Here is a 26,265-nt window from a genome sequence, read left to right as displayed (position 1 = left end):
CTTGACAAAATCCATTCTGGGGAAAACGTACAGGAACCGTGGTCAAGATCAGAGAATGGCAATACTTTAAGAAATCCCCTACAATGATGTAATGTGGGTTACTAGTTGGGCAAAGTTACAATTCCAACCGGGGACCATGTAATGCTACATATATTTGTACAAAATGTGTGCAGGGTTCCCAATTGGGTGAAGGTCCCCAGTTGGACAGTGTGTACAAAACCAATGGGAGGTGTTGCCAAAAAGTTGAAGTACAAACAAAAGAGGATAATAGGAGGTCCCTGATTGCAGGGGTTGACACTCTTGCTTGAGTGGGTGTGTGTGAACCAGGAAAGGGGGTGGGGGCACTTCACCTAACCCCTGAGGGATTGACACTCTTGCTTGAGTGGGTGTGTGTGAACCAGGAAGGGGGGGGAAGATGCACTTCACCCATAGAGTTACATGTATACAAGAACTAGAGGGCGCACTACACTGGTGATGCTTCTTGCACAACCGCAACGGGACCGCACTTCAATATGAAGTACACGTTGGAGTTTGTGTTTATTGAACGCAACGCGATGCTGTTTTGTCAACTTACACTGCACAAACACATGCTGGCTGCACAAACACACGCTGTGGGATGCCTGTTTTGTCAACTTAGAAAATGGCTGCCTGCGTGCATGCCGGGTCGCGTATATAGGCCAGTGCGCCCTCTAGTTCCTATAATATAACTCTATGACTTCACCTAATCCCTGATAATCTCTGTGTTAATCATGAGCAGAGAGTCATGAATCACTATCCATAGCCAGTGCAATGCCCACTCATGTCAAATCAGTAACTGTATCATGCTAAGCTATAGATGAGGCCTCTTGGTAAACAGATTAAAAATGTAGACCTATCATTAATAATCCCTCTAGTCAAATATTGTGAAATCTTTTGAGCTTTGCTCTAGGCCTACTGTTCCGAGTGCTACCATGAAACAATGGTGCTACTACACGTCATCTGTAGGGGGCCTGTGTGAGAAAAAAAAAGGGTCATTTTAACCTATGCAGGGCTCACCCTTAACACTAGCCTAGCAGCGTACATTATCTATTTTCCGACCTACGTACCTGGATTTTGTTCTCAGATCGCTACCAGAAACACAACATTTATTTTGTTTGGCCCTAGTAAAAAACGCTATGGGGTACATGAAGTAAACACCACTTCCAAACTTGTCCTGTGGGCTACTTACTAAAACTAAAACTGTGCAACTTAATAACAGTTAATCAAAACGCTCCTAAACAAAAATTTCATTCATTTTAATAAAGCATTCCTATGTCATTCATTGGTATACATTATGGACATTTGAAAAAGCTGAGTGTTAAAAGGCCAGGCTAACTTGTCCTGCTGGCCAGTCTGTACAAAAAGTCAAAGGGAAACACACCAAATCTGAGAGACATTTTTGTTTAAATGCAATTAGCAAAGATTCACCGCATGTTTTGAATCTATTCTGTGCATTCATTTGGAAGTGAAGTATTCAAAACCACCACAAAGTTGATTATCTATTGACCTAGTTATTTGTTAAGAGAGGGGGGGGGGGGGCAGACAATAGGGGTAGTTGGAGTCACTAAATGTGTAGGAGTTGGTGACTAACCATTAGTCTTCACTTCTTTGTCAGAAAGAGATACCTTGGATAGTAAATGGCAGAGGATGACTTATAATGGGTGTACATTATCATGTGTGTGTGTGCTACAATAACCTTTCACAATTCTGCGATCGAAATTAAATGGCGTCTGTAAATATTGAGTAATAGCATAGAAAGCAATGTATGGGAAGCACTGTGACAAAACTTGTTTAATTATCTGTTTTTAAAGGGAAGGTACACGTTTGGTAATTACATGTACTCAAAACAAATATTAACTTAAAAACTGACTTGGTAACGAGCATTGGAGAGCTGTTGATGGTATAAAACATTGTGGGAAGCGACTCCCTCTGAAGTAACATAGTTTTTGAGAAAGAGGTAATTTCTCACTAAAATATTTAAAGACTTCTAGCTAGAAGTCTTTTATTCCTATCTGAAAGCACACAATTCGTCCAACAAGGGTGTTTTTTCTTTCATCATTTTCTCGCAACTTCGATGACCAATTGAGCCCAAATTTTCACAGGCTTGTTATTTTATGGTTATGATGGGAAACACCGAGTGAAAACACTGGTCTTTGACAAATTACCATGAACGCGTACAGTGCCTTTAAAAGAATATTTTATATTCTGAGTGTAAGCTCTGATCCCACAAAATGATCATCCAAAATCTTGGCACGGAAACTGAAATGCTATAAAAATAGAGGAACTTGACAAACAAACTTGGCAACCGACTCATTCTGAAACTAGAACCAAAACAAAAAAGGGAACTTCCGGCAAAAGTTTTTCATTTTGTATTAATACACACACAAGACTTGCAATATGAATAATACATAATCCTGATTGCAGTAATTTACAACACGTTCTCATAGAAGGCCTGGTCTCGTATGTACTTATTAAACTGTGAAAGCATATGTAAAGTGAACTTTTGGTGGTGCAATAATCCGTTCGAGCTTTTCTCCCTAATTGTGAGCAAGAAAATTTGACTTGCTTTCACTTTCCCATGAACATGATAAAGCTTTACAAAATGTGTGTACGTAAAAATCAATTAAACTGTAGGCAAGGTTCATGAGTGAAATAGAACTAGAATTATTTATTGAGCCAATGCTAAAAAATGTTAAAACAAAAACATCGGAAATTGTAGTGTGCACTCCGAGCTCTCCAGATTTTACAATCTAACTAACAATAATTTGTGATTCATAAGCTGTGATTCATATTTCACAAATTCACTTGCTGTACTTTTGTGCGTAGTTGATATTGATAAGTACTCAACATGATTATTATTTTATCAGATTTTGAATTACGAGACACATTTACATGCAACTTGAAGGGTTTATAAAGCACTAGCTCTACATGTATACGCCTCTCTTATTCTTTATTCAGAGTACATCATAATTCTAACCCAAAACAAGGCCATAGGCGCAGCCACTGCAAAAATTTAGCATAAATTGCTTCTCCGATTAGTAGTACTAATTTACTGTTTTAAAAGCTGCTTGATAGCCAAGGTTCATCAGCAAAGCAAGGATCATATTCTGCAGCTCTTGTTCATAATAAACACAGTGCAGCTCATGTAAAGAAATAGCCCCCGAAGTAAAACTACCCCATGCAGTGAAGTAAGAACCCAGGGTAGACTTTCTGCCTTGGCACTATAGACAAGGGAGGGCTCAACGATTTGTAGCACTTTCCCTGAAGGTCCATTCTGAAGTGTCATTGTGGGGTACAATAACATTATTTCCCTGGGATAATACCCAGCTAAAGCAGGCCTTCAGAGCTTCTAAAGACTGGAATGTGACACAAAGGTTCAACTTAGACCGTATTCACTAAAGCGCTGCTTTATAGCATTGAGAGCATACAGGGCCTTTTAGAAACCACAGCTTGAGCTTTGGGCTCCAGCTTGGGCTCTATCAGTTACTTTGATGTGCTTTCCGTACAGGATTTTGAGTGGAGCCTAAGCCATTGCCCAAGTCAAAACCATAGTTTGGAAAAGGCCATGTAGTACCTGGGTCACTCCAAATATGTTGATTGACTTGATTTGGTTGCATGCATGTCTGATACTCCACAGAGGCAACAGAGGCAACTGCATCCATGCCCCTTGTCACTGCCTTGGTGCTTCATAATATGTTCCAATAGAAAGGTGCCCACTACTCGGGACTTGAGTTTGAGAGAAAAATCCACATGAGGGTTTGTAGCTCAGAAATTATACTAGACCATAAAGTATTTGTACAAGACCTACTGTAAGCTTAAATCAAAATGAGAAAAGAAATTGCCTCGAAACAGAATTTAAATAAGTTTATCAGACTCAAAGACAACATTTGATACAAAAATACAGAAAATAAATACTGTACAAGTTCAAATGATTTTTGTTTTTAGGGGAATGGACAGTTGCAGTCCTTGGCCATACACCTAGGCCATACTTTGCATTTTACAAAGGTATACAATTGTAAAGCAAAAACAACAAGTTCAACCACAGTTTGACCTACATACTTGAGAAATTATGCCTACTGAAAGACCTTGCTGAACACCATCCGGCAGTATCTAAATGCTCTTATAAAGACTTGTGAAATGCTGTCATTACTTTCTTTATTAGGTGTGAAAGACTGGACAACAAGAGAATGACTTTGCACAAACGGGAGCAACTTGTATACAATGCACCTTGGCTGATTTGGCCAACAGGCACCTGCAGAAGGTGTCGGGAGAAATTATATCAACTGGATTCAGCAAGTGTCAGTTGAAGTCATTTCTTAGATTGTATTATAGTCAACCAAGTCTGGAATCTAAAGAGGGCCAAGGTCTTCGTTGCCCTGGTCTTGCACTCTGTTGCCCAGGTCTTGCCCTTTGTTGCCCCTGTCTTGCCCTTTGTTGCCATAATCTTGGTATTGGTCTCTACAACTTACAAGATTCTATCTTTTAAGAAAAGTTCTACACCAAGTCTGGATTCAAACAGAGGGCCAGGAAGGCTATGGACTTTGTTGCCCTGGTCTTCGCCTCTGTTGCCCTGCAATTTGAACAGGGCAAATCCATGGGGAAAAGGACGTGACAAAAACAAAATTTTATTTTCTGAATCTACAAATTTGTTTTGCTTAGAGAATTTATGATGTCTGCTTCTGATTGTGTTTTTTTTCTTTTCCCATGGGGGTATTTCAATTCAGAATTTTACTATGAAATCATATGTGAGGAATACTATTTTAGAGTTAAAAGTCTAGCAGATCAATCAGCAGGAAGCAGTATGCCTATAGCCTTGTCTAAAAATACACATTACATCAACAACAAAAATAAATTCAAATGCCTGTCACGGTTGACTTGTTGTGTGACCATGGAAACATGACATATTGAAAAATGAGTACGCTGTGCACGCTAAGGAGGAAATTACAAATCCAATTGTCGTCTATATAAACAAATTGCTCCCTTAAATGAAAACAATAGAACTAATGCAAATTTTCATAAACATTATCAAACAGTTTTGTTGAAAGGGTTTGTGATATTACAATTTAACACAGTTTCATTTCATAACTCTAACACATCAAGTCAAATTTAAAAGCAAAACAAAAACTGATTTATTGAAAGAAAATGTTTTTTTTTTTTGCAGTTTTATAAGGGACGGTCATACTTAAGTAATGACCCAAACTTTTGTGTGTGCCGTAATTTCTATTGAAAAGCCTCCTTGTCCTTGTTTTAAAATAAAAGATGGTAATAGTCGTTAAGGTACAAGTCTGTTTATGGTCGAAAGCCTGATCCCATGTAGGACAGGTTTTGTATTTTATTAATTTTTCAGGCATTTAATTCAATTTGAGTGAAGTCCTCGTCCAACAGCATCAAACAAAACATTCCAACTTGAATCTGAGCGGTTGGAGATGATTTTAAGGGTTGGTGATAAATTCTAAAATACGTGTACTTCCATCATCTGATCATGTGAACAAGAAAAGGTAATTTTATTAGGGAGGCAGGTTTTTAAGTCTGGCAGCTGTAAAAATTATAACTTGGCATTGACGTAAAGAAGGATCGACCATCTTCAATAACATTGTACAGCCTTCCTCAGAAAGATTATCGTCCACATCTTCCACCCATCTTCTACCCACATCTAATCTGTAACATTCTTGAAATGCTAGGCATGTATGTCAGCTATCCCTAAAAATAAACCGGGTCTATGAACAGCAGACAGTGCCCGGGAATGTGGCCAGCTCAGACAGTAGAATTCAAGCCAGTCTCACACAGTGTAATTGGTAACACGGCAGAAAAAAAACACATGTACATTGTACTTGTAGGTCAAGGGGGCTTCGTAAACATATGAGTACACTATGTGTTTAGATAAACAGGGTTGTGAGCACTGGAAATGTAAATCACTCTATTGCGAGGACCACATCAAATGCGCCGGATCACACCCGACTCATTACATAGTACTACACTGTAAGCCACCAAGCTCAAGTACTGTACATTGTACCATTGCTAGTATTGAACTGATAAAACAAGTAAACTGAAAGGGCAAGGGCACCAAGGCATTTTCAAGGGCACCCTACATGTACAGGCCTGGAAATTCATCTTTTAGAGGGCAAGGCCATTTTCATTTTGAAAAAGGGCACTTCCATTGGAAAATCTTAAAGTCTATGGGAATTTTTGAAAGGGCACCAAGGCCAAGACAAGGGCAACGGAGGCCATAGCCTCCGTGGTCTCCGTGAAATTCCAGGCCTGGCCCTATGAGGAAATTGTTAATTTCTACTGTCAGCATTTTCAAGGGCAACAAGGCAATGGCCAGGGGGCATGGAGGCATCATGCCTGCATAGACCGTCTTTTCAAAACTCTTTCTGTGACCAGCCAGCAGAACCAGGTCGATATTAGTATCACTGTTCTGTCAGCTTATTGTCAATAATTAATATTAAATAGGACAGGCTTTAATATTAAACACTGAACTAGCCACCCACAACACTTGAACTTGAAGTGAATTTCGACTGGTCCTTGGGTGTTTTAAAACTAGCTATTTAGGCCAGCAGACCACTCACTGGTAAGGGAGATCTCTATATTTATTTACTCTATTTATTTATTAGACAATGTATGCCTTAGGAAAAACAACAAAATTACATACTGTTTTTCAGTGTACATGGTCAATATTCTGTTTGAAAATATGAAACTTGAGAGAGCGTTTACTCCTCCAATATTACCCCACCCCTCCCTCCCTCCCTCCACACACACCCAGGTTTCACAAGCGTACGGATACAGTACAGATTCTGATACGTCAACACTTTGTGTGTTCACGTGACGTGTATCCGCGCCTATCATATTTTGCATACATGTTAGCATCGGATATGGGAGCTCATACACATCGTAGAAAAACACATACTGTTTCGCAGACTTTTAGTTGTATTTTTGTCTCAGATCAAAAGCATTTCCCGCGAAATTGCTTTCACTGGCATTGTGCGATATAGATAGAAAATTGTTACTCATTTGCAAGCAAAACGATGAGAAAATGCAGTGTACATGTATAAAACACAGGGTCTCTATTGGTCATGTTTGTCAGAAAAACACTCATGAAGAATGCGAGCGCACTCAAGTGAAACATACCTACAGTTTGAAAAACAAAATTCAACACGGGGCTGGCGTGAACGGATACGGTTATCATATCCGTATCTGTATCTGCACGCTTGCGAAACCTCTCTAATGTACGCATAGTCTAAAACAACAACTTGGACATTGGACTACATGTATTCTCTACACAGAAGCAAAGTGCAATTGTTTGACATTCAGAGAATTAAGGAATACAATGGCCATTCAGGAGGGGAGGAACCATCCAATTATATACAGTTAGCTGAACTTTATTTGATCCTCTCAAACACAGTTCGCCCCTATGGTGGATACCTACACATCTGGCATTGCTTCAAATGACACCACTGTGGTTTACTATTTCATTCGAAATTTTTCAGAGGACTTTTCCAAATTTAAGCACGGTTGTTAAAACAAGGCTCCCTGCTGGACAACAGATTCAGGAAGTGGAAGCTGGGCATACTCAATGTGACATGCTGTGACCAAAGTACACGGTCATTCAAGCGGAGGTCAAAGTCAACATTATTGTGTGGAATAGAAACACGTTAAATGTGGATCCAATGTTCTGACTATAGCAGAACTAAAATAAGACAACAAGATGAAAAGTTTTAAAGGTACTGTTGGACACCTTTGGTAATTGTCAAAGACCCGTCTTCTCACTTGGTGTATCTCAATGCATAAAATAACAAACCTGTGAAATTTGAACTCAATTGGTTGTAGAAATTGCGTGAAATATTTGAAGAAAAAACACCCTTGTCACACAAGTTGTGTGCTTTCAGATGCTTGAATTTGAATCCTCAGTTGAGGTCTCGAATTCAATTCAAGTATTTTAGTGAGAAATTACTTCTTTCTCAAAAACTACATTACTTCAGAGGGAGTCGTTTCTCACAATGGTTAAATATATTATCAACAGCTCGCCATTGCTCAGTACCAAATCGGTTCATATGCTTTAATTTTTTGTCTGCAATTACCAGTGTCTTTAAGAGTGTGCTTAAATTTCATCCCACTGGCAGGCCTGAACTTCACTCTTGAAGGGGCACAGCAATTTCCATTTCGTGAGGGGCACTTATAAAAGTTTGTATTAGATTCTTGCCTAGATGTAGGGCACCACAGCAAAAGCACAGAGGACTGTGTCAATTGCTGTGGATGACATTGGTATTTCAAAGCCTGTACTGGTGTGTTTAACCAGCATTCTCTTTATGGGTCAACTAGCCAATAACAAAACAACCCTGAGGAACTGACAGGCCTGATTCTTCACGAAGGCAAAGAAGGCGAATGCATCCATGCCCCGGTCATTGCCTTGGTGCCTTTGAAGTAGAAATCTTACAATCTCCTGATAGGGTGCTCTTTACCGAGGAGAGAATGCCTTGGTGCCCTTGCCCTTTCAAAAACGGAAGCATACAGCCCTGGGACCAGTCATACGTCTCAAACTGGTCTGGCTTGCTAGTTCTTAGTTGAAAAGAAACCATTAGCATGAAACCATTAGCATGAAACTTTGATGAGTGAAAACCTGACAGACTGGTGTCACATTGACAAGCTAACTGTGGTCCTGCTGGCTAGTCACTCAAAATGTTTGAAGGCAAAATCCTGTAAATAGTAATGTTTGTTGCTCCAAGCCTGGAATAACATGGAGGTCATGACCTTAGTCTTGGTACCCCTACAAAAGCTTCCCATAGACTTCAAGATTTTCAAATAGAAGTGCTCTTTGCAAAATGAAAACTTTTAGTCGATAAATATAAGTTTGATGGGGGGAAATGAATCAGCACATGGATGCTTGACAGTTTTGTTTACACATTTTGTCTGGCATGCATGCCTGAAGAATGTAAGTCCGAGCTCTAATAGAAAAACAAGAATTTATGATTGGATTAAAATCACACCAAACACAAACTATACAGTACAAACCCCGGGCAAGGACCATACACAGAACTGGCAGCAAAGAATAATGGACAAAAGATGAGGATTATGAAGTCCATAGTATATTTACTTTTCTTCTTGACCCTAATGCAGCGAGATTTACATACATTCCATGACTCAACATTATTACAGAACTGGAACAAAATATTTAGGCCCGTCTTGATAACACATATTAACAAACTGACACTACAGATGGTGCAGTTTGGCGAGAGTGTGGCCTGAATCCTCCAATGTCCTTTTTTTCTCAGGCCTTGAAATACCCCACAGCATCCACTGCAGTTGCCTTGGTGCCCTGTGTTTTTGTGTTTCAAGGTGCATTGACACTGAAGTCGATGGAGGTTGTTATGCATTATCCCAGGCCTGTATGCTTCGTTTTTGAAAGGGCAAGGGCACCAACACAAAGACAATCTCCTTGTAAAGGGCACCTAGGAAGCTATGAGGAAATTTAACGGAACAGGATACCACGGCATTGACCAGGGGCAGCAGAGGTCAGAGTCGGAGGCAACTGTCTACTTGAAGAACCAACCGCCTGTTTAGAAAAGTGTCTTGCTCAAGGACACAAGTGTCATGACTGGGATTCAAACCAACACTGCGACAATGTAAACACCAACAGTCAAACGCACTACGTGCTCGGCCATGACACACAATAGAACAACCTACATGTACATACCAATACAAATGAGATTTTTCCTCAAAAGTATCACATTGATATGACCATAAACATGACACCAATTCTACTAGTAGCTAATAATACCCCAAATTAACAGTTGGGGTAAGTTTCAGTTGAAGAACGTAACCACTGTCCAGCATACGTACAGTATGTAGTTTCTTCTTACTCTATCCGGTTGATGAGGTTCATGAAGCAGGCTTGTACTGGATGGAGACTAGCAGCTGTCAGACCTGCGAACCATAGTGGCAGCTGGGATGGGATATGGTAAGTGCTATACTTCACTCCGAGGTGTTGAACCGCTCAGTGTGTCAGACTCTTTAGGCATCATGTGTTCGGGTGTGACATTTAGTGCAAGGTTGTTGGGAGAAAGTGTGTCCAACCTTGCTTACCCTACATGTACTTCGGATATTATCGCAGGCAATCACAATGTGTGTGAGGGTGCGAACTTCCACGTCTGGAACATTAATCACCGTGTAAACATTTGGCATGGCGGTCACTTGTTATTGCTGGTACCATAATTAATTAAACTTGTTTTATTCTTAATTGGCATTGAGTTAAAATGGTGTGTTTATTAGTAATTAATATAATATTATTTACATCAAATATTTCTGGTATTGCAACCAAGGACACTGTAGCTTGAAGTCTGAGGAAACATGTAAACAAGGGTGCTTGCTACATTGTATGTGAACCAAAAACACAAGCGGTTAATCTTTGCTCTTCCATGATAAGTGTTCTGGGCATTTTTACATGCACCCTCGTACTCAATAGTAGCACATCGGGCCTACAGCTTGAATAATGTCCTATCAGAAGGACAGAGTGTAAATGGCTTGCTCGGTTTACTGGGATACAATTACAAATACAAGTGTCATGACCAGGACCTGAAAACTGAACCACTTCTCATATGATCAGAAACACCAGAGCTCAAGTCAGGTGCTTTTTAAGTTTAAACCACCTGGCCAATGTTTTTCCCCTACAAATTGGGATTTGCATTAGGTTGCGTACTCACTTTTGTGTTCATGTATAAATTTGTTTACTTGGAGTTTGACTATCATCACTAAACAAATAAGTAAACCTAGTAGTAGTACATTTTTTAGCAAACCAAACTATATGATATTTCCCCAACATGTGAATTGAGAGGTTGGTAGCAATGTCACTACATAAACTTAAGCAACTGTTTGGGTGAACCCATAAACAAGTAAAGGCAGTTGGAATTATTGAGACCCTGGGTGACTGACACTCACACCGACACTGAGTGTGTGACACTGGCGACACACACATGACACTGGACAGGTTGCAGTGTGTTCGAGTCATTACATGTTCTCATTCTAAACAAATTGGTGCACCTCTCTTCTGTTTTATCTTGTTTACAACATACACATGATTACAGAACTGCAGTTTATATGTTATTTAATAATATTTATAATACTTCTACTAAAAAATTGTTATTCTGATCATGGAGGTAGAAATTTCTACCTCCATGTTCTGATCAAGGCCAGCATGGCCCGGCGGAGTGTTCAACTCCCATGTCCGAAATTCCTAAACTTCCTAACTGCAAGCTCGGAAACCATGCAAGAGCACCAACCAATTAATTTGGACCCTGAGAACTACAAATTAAATTGGTACCACACCAGTTTAAGTAAATTATTGAATAAAACAACAGTATGAATGTGGGAAGGGCAGTTAAAAAGCTCCCCTTCCGGGGTCACTCGTTGTCAAAGCGATGGAGTTAGTCAATCAACATTTCGGTAACGATCGGCGGGCAGACCGCTACATGTTACACGGTCGAGCCGTGTCAGGTTTTACGGTGCACTAAACTTAAATTTTTACCTTCGTTTGCTGGATTTCCCACATCGGATCGAGCACAGTGGCTCTATCCCAGTCATCGGCCTGGGCCATATACTCATCATCATCGTCGAAGCTCATGGTGGTTGATTATTTGGGGAAAACTTTCTGCAAAGACAGAAAATCACTGCAGAGTTTACAGGATTTTTCGGCGAGATTTCGCTGAATTCACAAACCCGTAAGGTTGTGCGAAAGTAATCAGTTCAGTTCGAACCCACGTACAGTCTATCCATGGTCTATCCAAAGGCCACGCCAGTATGCCATGTGACCCGGAAGTAAGTTGGGAGAATTTAGAAATGATCAAACATTACATCAGCGTATTCAACAGTCGACTTTATTTCTTCTGGTTTATTTGAAACACAACTTAATATTTCCTACGACTAGCATCTTGCAAGTACATACTGTTGTGAATAATATAAACATAATTTCTTAAGTTTATATTAAATGTGCAGATCAGGTAAAGTATTTGTGATTGCTGAAAACCTTGTTTTCTCATTTCCCAGTATTATGTTTAAATTCTTCTAATTCTATTGTCAATCTCCCCAAAGAAGATGAGCTCTTCAACATGATCTGATTAAATAAAAACAGCAAAAAATTTGATGAAAACTTGGGAGCAGACTACAAAATGGCTGCCGTTTGGTGCGTTTGTATGTTAAATTCTCCCAACTATTCAGAGGTTAAGATGTAATTCAAGGGCCATATTAGGGCCCCGCAATTTTAATGACAGAGCGCATTATTAACCCTGCCAGTTTGGGTTTACACACATGCATACCATTTCTTTTCACGTCCCATCATGCGAGGAATTCAAGAAAAAAATGCTTTTAACTGAGTTTTAGACCTAACATTTTGTACTTTCTTAAAAGTATGTCTGTCATTTTGTCGTTTGAGGAAATAACATGTATAACTTTGTTTGATTGCACCATGATTGCACTCTGAAAACATGGATTGAAAATTCATTGAGCCTACGCCCCCTTTGACTTTCGATCATGCATTGTATGTAATACGCGCGCGCAGTATCTCTTTTAGCGCAAAAGTGATTAGACTCAACACAGTCGACCGCCAGCGCGGCTCCTCTCCCTATTTGATAATGAAAGAGGGCGCCCTGTTAATATTTTACGGCACACAACCGTACCACCAAATTAATCACAACTCTTGAAACTTCTTCTGCACGGCAACACGATACAGGAAGCTTAGCCAAGTCTCGTCTGCGACTGGCGGGAGTAATGGAAGTTTGGGATATATACGACAATATTATCGCTAAATTTTAAACTTTTGAAGTTTTTTTTATCAAGATGCCGGAGCCATGATTAGTTTCCATTTCCTCTAGAAGTGCTTACAAGCTATGTCCTATAATTAGTGGTTTTTTTTTAAATTTTAGTTAGATAGCTAGTTGTAGTGGTCATAATGTTATTTAGTTTGGCTTTTAAATTCGGTAATGCGACGATTTTTGTAGGCGATGCAAGCAGCCAGGAAATAGGGTTACTACCACACATACGTATGGGGCTACTAGGTATTACTGAGACAAGCAAGAAATTTCCTGCCGAATAATGGCTTGAAGTAAATTCTGGTGGTATGCTCAACAATAAACATGCTAAAGACACAATTCAAAATCTGCCTCGCATACTCCTGCATCTGGAAATGGTAGTTACTTAGAAAAAGAAAAATGTAATGTCTCACGGAATGTGACGACTTCACTGCAGGGTAATTTTTGGGTTGGTGGATTTCACTGATCTTCAAGATGCCGTAAATGACTTTTAAGGATAACACTAATTGTTTGGCGGGTCATCAGTAAACGCTTCGAGCCGTCGTGCTTCGAGAATCCGGAATACACTACACATTTTGACATGAAGTGAAAAGTTATTTTCCAAAACATGACGCCATCCCAACAATTTTTTCAGCTAGTGTGGAGGTCGAAGAACGTACCTGAACGACGCAACGAACCTAAAGGAGCATTTGGCTAACGTGAAAAAAAACTTTCCAACTTTGAGGGCATGTTTTTAGCTTGCGCCAAGCGACACTATCTGGTGTTGGCACTGCATGCATCACGCCTCGATTGACGTCGGCTTATTTTCAAATTTGTAAATAACATGGAAACTAATTTGTTGAAACCTTAAATAAATTGTTTATTCGTATTCCACTCATTAAAACACATATTTTAGTGCAAAAGCTTTATTTTGACAAAATGCCACTTCCAGGTGACTTTAAGGAGTAAATAAATACGTATACTTTTATTTATAAACTTGCAATGTGCATGCAATACCAATATAAGTATACCATTAAGTTGTAAACTTGAAATACGCAATATCAATAAGTTCATCATTGTAAAAATTTTAATATTAAAGAGTAATGCAATATCAAATACATATACATAATAATAAGTAGGGTAATAAACAGGACCTTCTTCAGAGGCATAAAACAAGTACACAAAAATACATATCCATAGAAATAGGAGGGGAAAGGGATTAAGGGAAGGATCCAGAAAGAAGCTGGAACATTACAGCCAATCAAAGTTTCTATTTCAGAACAATTGGTGTCTATGAACCATTCGGAGGAAAGTGGTGCATGAAGAAAAAGGCTTTAGTATGAAAGGATGGATTGCTGGACCATTTTTTATACATAATAGGCAATAACAATAAGTATCGCATTACTTGAACTCTTGAAAATAATGTATATTATGCAACATCAATGAGTATAATATCATAAAACACTACTCACGATTGCGTGTAATGACCTCATTCCCCTATAAGGTAAAGACCAATCATTGGTATATTGTCAAAGACTATAGCCCGGCACACTTGATGCGTTATCTTGTTTTTATCAAGGAAGAAATGTCATGCTTGGCAAATTTGTGTGCTTGGCAGCTCTATATGAAATTGGGCCAAGCAGGCCATCGGATGGAGAAAATGAAACTCATCCTAAAGCCACATTTTCCGGTGTCCCATCCCCAACACGGGTAGAATCGCCCCCTTTACTGAACGCCTGCCGTATCCCCACACGGAACGACTTGTTTGTCATAGTGTAAATAATAGGGTTCACGCAGGAATTACCAACAGCTAAAAACACACTAATGTGATAGGTAGGGCTGGTGAAATCTGCATGGACACCGAACATGTAGAAGAGGTAATAGAAATTATTGAGAGCCAGGCAGGCAGCGAATGTTAAAACGAACGTCATGAGGGTCTTGGATAGCTTTCTGGATGTCCGAAGCTGCCACATTTCCCGCTCACCGTCTGGGTTGCGGATAGCAGAAGAAGCTGTGGGGCAAACAAATAAAATGATGACATAGGGTATCATTATCTTGGTTGCGGAATGCTCAAACATTGAGAGCATTATGCGATTTGTGTCTCTATGGGGGCGCTATGTTTGGGTTCTGTATGTCTGTGTCGTAGACCTTTTCGTAAGAATAAATATCCATTAAAGTCACCTGGAAGTGGTATTTTTTTCAAAATAAAGCTTTTGTCACTAATATATGTGTTTTGATGAGTGGAATGTGAATAAACAGTTAACTAAGGTTTAACAAAATCAGTTCTTATGTTATTTACAAATTTAAGAGTAGACCCCGACCCGAGAGGGCGCTGTTCGTGACGTCAATCGAGGCAGACTGCCTGTAATGCGTAGAGTAAACACAATTGCAAAGTACATGTACGGACCAAGTCGTGAGTTTGTACGTTTAAAAAAAAAAAAAAAAAATTGTTTTTTCCGGCAATGCCGACCAGGTGTATTGCTGCTGAATGCAGAAAAACACTTTTTGAAATGTACCAACTCACGACTTGGACGTACACGTACTTTGCACGTGTGTTTACTATACGGATTGCAGGCAAAGTCTGCCTCGATTGACGTCACAAAAGGGGTAGGCGGAGTCAGCCCCAAACAACTTTATATATTTTTTTAACATATAAATCGTGACAAACAATTACTAAACAAAAAAAATTGTTTTATTGTTCGTAAGCATATACTCTTATGTTTGAAAGAAAAAAAATTATATTTCCAGGTGACTTTAAGCGAGCGCTAACTGTTTGAATTAGGTGCATGCTGGTATAGCAAACGATCGCTAGCTAGACCAGCATGCTCCTCATTCGACGCCTTAAAGGCAGTGGACACTATTAGTAAGTACTCAAAATATTTAATAGCATAAAACCTTACTTGGTAACGAGTAATGGGGAGAGGTTGATAGTGTACAACTTTGTGAGAAACGGCTCCCTCTCAAGTATCGTAGTTTTTGAGAAAAAAAGTAATTTCCACGAATTTGATTTACAGACCTCAGATTTAGAATTTGAGGTCTCGAAATCAAGCATCTGAAAGCACACAACTTCGTGTGACAAGGGTGTTTTTTCTTTCACTATTATCTCGCAACTCATGGATTATAAGAAAAAAATAATTAGTAAACTTGCAGGCATAAAACCCTTTTGGTGTGTCAGGCCGAGTTAAAGGCAGCAGATACTACTAGTAATTCTTCAAAATAATTATTAGCATAAACCCTTACTTGGTAACGAGTAATGAGGAGAGGTTGGTAGTTAAAAACATTGTGAGAAACAGCTCACTCTGAAGTGACATAGTTTTTGAGAAAGGAGTATTTTTCCACGAATTTGATTTTGAGACCTCAGATTTTGAATTTGAGGTCTCGAAATCAACCATAGTGTGACATGGGTGTTTTTTCTTTCATTATCATCTTGCAACTTCGACGACCAATTGAACTCAAATTTTCACAGGTTTATTATTTATGCATATGTTGAGATACACCAAGTGAGAAGGTCTTTGGCAATCCAATATTGTCCAGTGTCTTTAAGAGTGCGTTCAGAGTATTTTTTTCCGATAAGGTCTAGCTGTGCAGAGCCGAATATTGAGACACGTTGCGATTTGAAGTTCCTTTTGTATGTAAGAGCTCATTATGCAATTTTGAATTCTTACAATTTGACTCACCCAGTCTACTCTTCAGTAAGTTTACTTGTCGGTTTAGCGTCGTAATGACTCTCCATTGCATGAAAGTCATCAAAGCAAATGGACCAAAGAAATAGAAGGCGACATTTGGAATTCCAATGGCTATCCGGAAACCTGGGCTTGGCCAATCCAAAAACTTGCAACCGACTTCTTCGTCTTCGCCGTACAGGAATACGCTAAAAGATTGCTCCATGGCGGCAATAATCCAGCATGAGGCAATCATCAGGTATTTCTTTCTTCTTGTCAGCAACAGTTTGTACTTGTGTGGGTAGACGATGGCTATGTACCGCTCCAGGTTGACCGTGACAAGACACAGGATCGAAGTCAAGGAACAGACCCAGAAAATATACTGGCTGATGTAAAGTCGACAGATAAGTTCACCCAGGAGTCCTGGATGCGGGGCTGCCGCGCCCGTAGTTGGGACGAGTTTAAAGGGAATGACCAGTACACAAACCAGGCAGTCAACAAGCGATAGGTGCACCAATAAATCACTGGTGTTCGTCCGTAATGACGGCACACGAAGGAGTACGAAAACTGCCAGTAGGTTACCAAGGATACCCAGCGTGCAGACGATGCCGTAGAAAGCTGACACCAGTTGACTATCGGCAAAGTTTCCCCAGTAGATAGTGACCTCATCGTAAACGCTCTCACCGTCCGTCGTGTTTTGTTGTGTCATGGCGATCGTCATTGTCGTTTTAACTTGACACTTCAACAATTAACGATGGTCGGACTGTGTTCACTTCTACAACATAAACATCATATAAAGAAGAAAACAATTACTATGAGTTACTCAAAATAATTGCAGTGTTTCCTGTAGTAGGAGGGAGGGAGTTTTCTGTTGCATTTGGCCAATAACTGGGCAGGTTGAGAGAATCGGTCTGAAAGCGTTTCAAACCCACAATCCACGATCGCATATTGTATATAACAAATGTAGCTTTGTATCTTACATGCTCTTTGCACGTTTGATGAAAATGTTATTAATAAAGTAGTGGTAGAACTAATGTTATAGGTTTTCTCGGTCAATTTCGGAAAACCAACCCCTTAATTTATTGTAATCACTGCACTTCTGGTATTTACTTTGTATTGCTTTGGAATGTCCAGTATGCCCGGGTACAAACGTAGTGGGCGTTGGCTGCTTTAACAGATTCTTGCAGCGAACACCGTAGGGTCACTCCTGTTCCTGTTTCCCTTGAGTTCTGTTCGGGTTTTATTATAGCTGCTCATGTAATTTTCCGTAGGCATCTCCAGTAAGTAAACCTCATTTTGTTTACAACTGTGTTATTTCTATTAAGCATTTGTTTAACCTTCCCAGGCAAAACTTTCCTTATGTAAATATTTCCTTGTTCGGTATATTCGGCTAGATTTCCTTACAATTATTTATCGCCGTTGAGCAAACCCTAACTCGGTCCCCCTTTTAACGGCCCACAGCCTTTGGAGTTAATTTCTCGTGTAATTCATTTTCTTACTATTTCATTCAGTATTCATTATTATTGATTGGAATGATTTCTTAGTGTATAAATCCCCCGTTGGTTCCTGTATATTTATTGTTTGCCTTTAAGTGTTTAATGTTTAACGTTCACTCCATCAGCCAGTCCTTAGTGTTTGCTCGTTTTATTGCTGTATCTCGTTTCTCATTTAAAGTCGTTTTCATTTTGACTATACTGTTCACTTTTGTCTCGCTTCTCTCAAGTGTTTAAAGGCTGTGTACACAATTGATAATTGTCAAAGACCAGTCCTCTCACTTGGTGTTTCTCAACATCTGCATAACATAACAAACCTGTGCAAATTTGAGCTCAATTGGTTGTCGAAGTTGCGAGATCATAACGAAAGAAAAAAACACCCTTGTCACACGAAGTTGTGTGCGTTTAGATGGTTGATTTCGAGACCTCAAATTCTAAACTTGAGGTCTCGAAATCAAATTCGTGGAAAACTACTTCTTTCTCGAAAACTATGTCACTTCAGAGGGAGCCGTTGCTCACAATATTTTATACTATCAACCTCTCCCCATTACTCGTCACCAAGTAAGGTTTATGCTGATAATTATTTTGAGTAATTACCAATAGTGTCCACTGCCTATGCCTTTAAAGGCAGTGGACACTACTGGTAGTTACTCAAAATAGTTATTAGTACAGAACCTTTCTTGATAACGAGTAATGGGGAGAGGTATAAAACATTGTGAGAAACGGCTTTCTCTGTGGAGTAATGTAGTTTTTGAGAAAGTAGTAATTTTCCACGAATTTGATTTAAAGACCTCAGATTTATAATTTGAGGTCTCGAAATGTTTGGCCTGTTTCAGATGTTCCACACAAGCTACTTATTGAAATAGGAATGTATACTTAGAGTCAGGCCAAATAATTGTGCAGCATTGTCACCTTGATGTTGAAACAGAAATCGTTTTTTTTTTGCTATAGAATGCCCATCATACAATGACCTTAGGAAATTATGTTGGCTTATATTATTGATCAATACAAAGACTTTGAAATTCTTGGTAGGGAAGATAGGTTTAAGTTTTCGATGGACACTTTCGACGAAGCTATAATTAATTGCGTTGCCAAGTATGCCTTTTAATTTACTGTTTCAAAAGAAAATCAAACTGTGTGATTAGGCTTGTCCAATGTAAATGTTTTAGTTCTAAATTAAAATTCCTTCCCGTATGACTTACTCATGAACTGTAATTTATTCTTATAATATTGTTACCCTCCCCAGGGTTATGGGGTATGTCCCAGTTTTGAATAAAACATAATACAGTACAATACAATACAATTCAAAATACATAAACATAACCTTTAAAAAATTACAACTATGCACAGGCTGAATACTTAGAGAAAAATAGCCAATAATTTGGGCACAAGAGCACATAATGAAAGAAAGTCAACTTACCTGCTACTGCGTTCTTTACGTGTAATCTCCTGGTTCAGATTGCACTAAGAAGTTGTTCGTGTGGCTAGCTGCGACAGAAAGTGACTTGTGATTTTTGAAATGCGAGATATATATACCTTTTTCTTTCAACTTGTTTATACCCTTTTAAAAACGTCCAAACACACAATTAATAGATTTTCTTGATTGTTTGCATTTCATCATTGTTTTCCTCCAAGACATCTTCAGACTTTTGGAGTTTCCAGTGCAACGAACCCTCTAGGAGGGTTGATTACCCTTCGAGAGTTGATTGAATAATAATTTCACAAAATGTCAGTATTATGCTTTGCAGTGACGATATTTCAAACCCAAACAACAATTTTAATTAACTTCTTTAGAACTCTCGCCTTCCATTTTTCACCCACTATTCATTTTAATGTTTGGGTAGGCAGTCAGTGTGATTTTAGTTTAAACATCTCTTGAACATGTTTACTGTACTATTGGACTCTACCTTTGTTACATCTCTAAAGTTATTACAACCATGAAATGATATCTTGAAAAGTGGTAAACAATTATTTACAAAAGAATTTTGTTTGCAACGCCCGTAAACTATTGTTGGTAACGTTATTGTTAGCATGCATGGTGATGATGATGTGTGCACGTGGTACAGGTTTTATCAATAGACACTGGACACTGGACACTTTTGGTAATTGTCAAAGATCAGTCTTCTCACTTGGTGTATCCCATCATATGCACAAAATAACAAACCTGTGAAAATTTGAACTCAATTGGTACCGGTAGTCGAAGTTGAATGGAAGAAAAAACACTCTAGACCATACAAAGTTGTGTGCATACAAATGCTTGATTTTGAGATCTCATCAAAATTTAACTCGTCTCGAAATCAAATTCGTTGAAAATTACTTCTTTCTCGAACACTATATGTTAATTCAGAGGAAGCCGTTTCTCACAATGTTTTATACTATCAGCAGCTCCCAATTACTCGTTACCAAGTAAAGTTTTATGCTAATGATCATTTTGAGTTACACTATTGGTAATTGTCAAAGGCCAGTCTCCTCACTTGGTGTATTTCAAACTTGTGAAAATTTGAGCTCAATCGGTTGTCGGAGTTGCGAGATAATAGTGAAAGAAAAAACACCCTTGTCACACGCAGTTGTGGGTTTCAGATGCTTGATTTCGAGACCTCAAATTCTAAATCTGAGGTCTCAAAATCAAACTCGTGGAAAAACTACGATACTTCAGAGAGAGCCGTTTCTCACAATATTTTATACTATCAACCTCTCCCCATTACTCGTTATACCAAGAAAGGTTCTGTACTCATAATTATTTTTGAGTAACTACCAATAGTGTCCACTGTCTTTAAACACTTGAGAGAGGCGATACAAAAGTGAACCGTATAGTCAAAAATGAAAACGACTTTAAATGAGAAACGAGATACAGCAAGAGAGGAATGAAGTGCTTTAATATAACGCATCAAATCCTCTTATATTACACAACAGCGTCAACATATTCTTAAATTTTTATATGCGCATTTTACAATAACCGTGTCAATGCGCTTTACATTAGTGCCATGGTCATTGGGCCAATAACATCCCTATAATCTTTCTCGGCTCCCTTTGGAGAATACAGCTGAGCTCTGGGCTGCCGTGGCGCTCCGAAGACTTTTTCATACACAAAATCAACCACTACACTCGCAGGTACCCAATTATACCCCGGGTGAAGAGATGACTTAACCAGAACTTGATTTTGATGCTCTTAACCACTCGGCCATGACACTCTAAAACTCTTTTTACCCACTCTATCTCGTTCACATAGGGTGCGTTCGTTTAGCTTCCCTGGGTCGACCCCGGTGTGTGGCGGTTTTTTTTTCCTGGACGAACGTGGGTAATTATCTGCCCACGTTCGTCCTAGGAAAAAAACCGCCACACACTGGGGTCGACTCGGGGAAGCTAATCAAACGCACCCATAACAACTTTCTGTTACGTTTACTTGTACATCAAATCGCAACCTGTCCACATTGTCGCGTATCTTTTCGACTCCGATTCTATTACAAATTGGTAATCAGCTCTGAATAGAAAGTCATGGTTGAAATGAATTTGGTCTTTAAAAAAACACAAAAAAAACAACAACATTTACAGAAAAACCTCGTTCTGTGTCTCGCAGACGGACGTAGGAGAATCGGGTGAAAATCTTGGATCCAAACTGAAAATCGAAACAACTATTGTTCTATATATCAACTTTTTTTTATGGTTAAAATACCCCACAAATAAAGAGAATGCAAACTTACTTATAGGCTTTTCAGCTTTTAATAGTTTTGAATTATTACATTTGGTCAAAGTCGTTCGATTGTATATACATGTTTATTGGTTCCTCTAAATACCATGAGACAACTTGAAGAACTTGAGATGAACGTCAACAGTGCTGCCTTGAACGATGCCATAAAGCAGATAGCCTTAATACAGAAACACAATAACGAGGTAACCTCAAAGACTTCTTGACGAGCGGAGAATTAGATCTGCCAAGACCGGATGATTGCCACCCTGAGGACATCGGGTAGTCCTTCGTGTGCACATCAGGGCTCCTTAATTAACTACTCTTCACTAAGTTTACCACGTTCATTTATTTTAAGACATGTTCACGTGAATACAAAGTCGCAGCCTTTCTCCGTTTGCGCACATCTTTTCGACAAGGTTGCTCTTGTGCGTGACGGCGCAGACAGGGTTGCCTTTGAAGATTTTAGTATAAAAAAAAACCGCTTAAATAAACCCATTCAACGAGTAGAACATGCACATTTAAAGGGGTTCTTGTGTCAATTCAAAGAAACGTTCGTACAGACAAATATTCAAAAACAAGACACACGTCGAACCATCATGGATCAATTTGAAAGTCTTTACACGACGCTGCCGACAATTACAAAAGGAGCGAGCAAAGAGGAGCTTGCAACGGGAGACAGCGATGGTTTCGCCAAATTCATTTTAGCTCTCTACTGCATAATCTGCGTGGTTGGTATCACAGGTAACTTACTGGTTGCCATCGTACTCCTCCGTGTGCCGTCCCTGAGGTCTAATACCAGTGATTTCTTGGTGCATCTCTCAATTGAAGATTTCATGGCTTGTGTTCTGGTCATCCCCTTTTATCTCATGCCTAGGCCCAAAGCTGCTCCCAGCCCCGGGTTCTTTGGTGAGTTTTGGTGTCGATTTTACAGGAACAGCTTCCTGTTTTGGTTCTTCACGATGACATCAGTCTTGGGTTTGACGGCGGTCAATTTGGAGCGCTATGTAGCCATCGTCCACCCACACAAATACAAGACTCTTTTCATCAAACGAAACAAATACATCATGATCGCTGCGTGTTGGGTTTTGGCAGCAGTTTCAAGATCTTATTTCTTCTTCATCATCTATGAAGAAGATGAAGTAGTGGGATGCCATTTCAAAGGCTGGTCTAGCGGGGGAGCTCAGGTGACATTCGGCTTGTACACGTTCACGGTCAACTTCTTCGCTCCTTTCATTGTGATGATCTTTGCGCAGCTGAAAGTTATCTCGACGTTGAACAGACAAGTGAAGATGTTAACTTCTCGAACAGTTTAGTTAAAAAGTCCGTTTTTCCGTTGCTTATTCTTTGTCGGTCCTAACCATGTTTTCCAGTTTTGCAAAAGTCTCGCCATTGGTTCATTCACCATCCCGTTTATATCTCGTTCCGTTTATTTGTCTTCCCGTTCAGTTTATTTTGTTTCTTTCCCGTATCGTTATAAGTCCTTTTTCAATTTTTTTTTTAGGGGGGGGGGAGATCTTGGAGTGTGTTATTATTTTCTCGTCCCGTTCTCTATCATTAGTTTATTCCCGTCCCTTTGATTTTCCCCCGGTTGGGCGCTTGTCGCATTGGAATTGTTCTTTGTTTTTTGCAAATCCCTGTGCTGCGGATCTTGATGGAGTAAAATTTTAAGGCGTGTTTTATTCATTTTGTCATAATTTGCATTGAGGAGGGGGGGGGGGTAACAAACTCCAAATATTCCCTTCCAGATCTCCTTAAACATGTTAGCGTAATTGTGTAATGTTTTTATTTTATTTTATTGTCATTTGCTTCCTGGCATTTCCGAATTACAAAGAAAATCGCGTGTTTGGGAGTAAATTAATGTTCTCGTCCCTCCGCAATTACATTCCGTCCCCGTACTACCACCGTGTGACCCTTCCTCTCCCCGTCCCAAGTACTCTAACCCTTCACTCCGTGCCTACATCAGTCACCGTGATACCCCGTTTCGATTATTTTTGCTCCCGTTATTTTCCTGTCGAGTATCTATACTATTAAAAGCGTAACCTGCGCCATCTTGGATTGAAAATTAGAAGGTCCAGTGGTATGGCATCCTTGTGGAATCCAACACGGTTGTTTGTGTGGAATTCAATACGTTTGTGTGGTTTCAGACGTCGGGTTGCAAGTCTGCAAAACCCGGATCCAAACTCGCACTTACAAGTCATGTGATTGGAGGAAGTTTGGGCGGCGACCGTGCGTTAACCACTGGTCGATGTTGTTACCAGACTTCCTAGAAATCTTTCTGACAGGCGACTCATTGGACAGTGTTTCGCAGATGGTGCTCCGGATTGGTTCATTCATTGCCCCTTGAACGCCCACCCGCCATTCGATCCGCCCTTTTTGGTCAGGTTACTTTCGTGTTGTACTAAGCATGGTTCTCCGGATTGGTTCATTCATTGCCGCGCAGGGTCGAAAGGGTCGAAGAGGCTGTGTGCCAGGACAAATCCGAAACCAATCTCACGAATTTGACCGAATTTGCATTGAATGGATTAAGTACCGTAGATTGATGTTTCGCAGGTGACCATGTGTCAACCACTGGTCGACGTTGTTATCAGACTTCCTAGAAATCCTTCTGCGGGTGACTCATTTGTTGAAAAGATTAAATGGAGAATATTTATAAAAAAGCATTCACTTCCAAACGGCATGAGAATTATCATGATGAACAAGGATGGGATCAAACGGAAGCTTAATAATTTGGAAACATTGGGTAGGGCCGGCTATAGGTTGGAAGGTGTCTAAGGGAACTTTACAATTAATAACATTTTGGGGGTGGGGGGCCTTACACAAAGAGCCATTCTGGTCAGTGTATTGAGAGCGGTGTGTTGTCTGGTTTGAGACAGGCCACCTGTTGCTTGGTGAAGAAGGTCGCCGTGGGACCACTTTAGGTTGACAGTGGGTGGCGACCTTGGACCTTTTGCCAGTAAACTCAAATGGGTACATGAATACCGTTTTAGAATACGGTCTGTTCATGTAGGTATAATGTTGCAGTTTCAGAGTTTAACCATGGCGGTAGAATTGTGAAACCATTCCTTACTCTATGGTGAAACTTATACACACACGTCAAAGGCTGTTTTGAAGCTGTAAAAAAAAGAACTTTGCTTTGCATTTGGTCAAAGTTGTTAAGCAAAACGACATTAAGTTTCCTTTTGAATAAGTCCATTCACAAAATTGGTTAGAGCAGTGTGTCGGTCAGGTCTCAGAATGTACATTTTGCCAAATCCATTATGAAGATTAATTTAGTCATCGGCCCGTCGGGTTGGTTACTGATGAAGATAATATTAACAAAAGAGACCTCGTGCGGCTGAATGGGGTACATTTTTAGGAGTTTGTCTATTGACCCAAACTGGACGTAATAAACCCTAAACATGACTTGACATGCTTTCTGAAAGTGAAATAAGTTAGAGAAAATTAAGGAGTGGGGACGAGTTTATCGTTTTTATTTAGTTTGTACGATATAGGGTTCCAGAGATATGGGATGTATGGAGGGTTGTTCCTAGAGCAGCGTGAACATGAACGCGGTCAGAAATTGTGTCGTTTGTCGTTCAAATTTCGCGAGATGCAATAAGCCCAAAGTGACAATAAAACAAAACCAGACCTGCCAAGTCTCACGCATTAGGCGTGAGACTCACGCATTTGGGCTCTGTCTCACGCTCACACGCACATCAACCATTATTGGGGCGAGATCGGGAAAAAAAATTAACGACATTTTTTGTACAAAATTTGTACAAACAGAGCGCAAAATTGCAGATTGCGCACGCGTTTGCTCATCCAGTAGGTTCAGCTCAAATTCGGCAGAGCGCAAAACGCTTATTGCGCACAAGTTTGTTCCGATTCTTTTAGCAAATTCGTTGAAATGCGCTCCACTAGCGAAGACACAACAGGCAGAAGAAGTGAGCGATTGATTTTGGACATCATTTTTAGTCTATTTTTTTCAAGTTTGGAAGGATATAATCTGACACAATCGAACCTCCACATTAACCATCAACATCTCCTGTGTACCTCAAGTGAGTATTAATTATTCTGAGGAGGCTTTTGATGCATTTTGAAACACTTTTTGTCCACAATTAAATTTCACATTGTTTTATTTATTAATAAAAAAAAAAAAAAAAAAAAGGTTGGGCGGCGATTTAAAAAGGCCTTCTTAAACTGGCAATTTTTTTTCCGGGGGATGGGGGTTGAGCTTTGAAAAATCTCACATATAGCTAGCCTCTGGACTTGGCATCTCTGCCTGCAAAACACTTTTTTGACGTTCACGTTAAGTGCTCCCGTTATACATGCAGCCTATTGACCAGAAAGTTTACAAGACCAATTCAGATGAGAATAAACTAAAAAGAGGCCTACGCTCTTACCACCCCCGCCCCCCCCCCCCCGAAAAAAAAAACAGTAGATAAATTAGATTTGTGGCACACAGCATGTTCCAAAAACTCGCTTTACTTATAGTGCTGTAGCAACGCTATGTATCGTGGGACGTAAAAATGTCATTTTTGACGATGTTTTGTAAAAAGGAAATGCAAGCATTATGAATGAATATTGAGTGTGTGGAGAAAGTTTTGGTAGTGTAGTACAAAAGAAACTTTAGTTATTGCTGGCTAACG

General features: G+C 39.7%; 3 protein-coding genes across 6 annotated transcripts in view; 1 reads left to right on the top strand and 2 right to left on the bottom strand.

Annotated features, from left to right (window-relative positions):
- The window catches only part of LOC139942909 (alpha-actinin-4-like), an 85,011-nt gene that overhangs the window by 36,739 nt on the left and 22,007 nt on the right, over positions 1-26,265 (bottom strand). For 3 of the 4 annotated variants that reach the window (XM_071939745.1, XM_071939753.1, XM_071939731.1), the window contains exon 1: positions 11,537-11,775. In XM_071939745.1, the coding sequence (XP_071795846.1) occupies positions 11,537-11,632 (96 nt within the window). In that variant the 5' untranslated portion in view covers positions 11,633-11,775. Of the gene's footprint in view, positions 1-11,536; positions 11,776-26,265 lie in introns of those variants that run through there. The other variant, XM_071939739.1, reaches the window with a different exon arrangement.
- LOC139941388 (somatostatin receptor type 3-like) lies at positions 14,462-17,177 on the bottom strand. The gene is made up of 2 exons (XM_071937858.1): positions 16,472-17,177; positions 14,462-14,805 (listed from the first exon to the last, which is right to left on the bottom strand). The coding sequence occupies exons 1-2, from the start codon at positions 17,175-17,177 to the stop codon at positions 14,462-14,464; spliced, it is 1,050 nt and encodes a 349-aa protein (XP_071793959.1).
- LOC139941369 (octopamine receptor beta-2R-like) lies at positions 22,234-22,950 on the top strand. The gene has a single exon (XM_071937833.1). It carries the CDS (start codon positions 22,234-22,236, stop codon positions 22,948-22,950), a length of 717 nt encoding a protein of 238 aa, XP_071793934.1.

Source organism: Asterias amurensis, chromosome 1 (assembly GCF_032118995.1).
Source record: "Asterias amurensis chromosome 1, ASM3211899v1".
In the NCBI taxonomy this organism is placed as follows: domain Eukaryota; kingdom Metazoa; phylum Echinodermata; class Asteroidea; order Forcipulatida; family Asteriidae; genus Asterias; species Asterias amurensis.
Note: the sequence above shows the minus strand (reverse complement) of the source record. Positions and strands in the feature narration are given on the sequence as shown.

Coding starts and splice junctions, on each gene's coding strand:
- LOC139941369 (XM_071937833.1), top strand. CDS start 22,234: ATGGATCAATTTGAAAGTCTTTACACGACGCTGCCGACAATTACAAAA.
- LOC139941388 (XM_071937858.1), bottom strand. CDS start 17,177: ATGACGATCGCCATGACACAACAAAACACGACGGACGGTGAGAGCGTT. Junction 14,806..16,471: donor CTTACTGAAGAGTAGACTGG/GTGAGTCAAATT, acceptor TTTGCCCCACAG/CTTCTTCTGCTATCCGCAAC.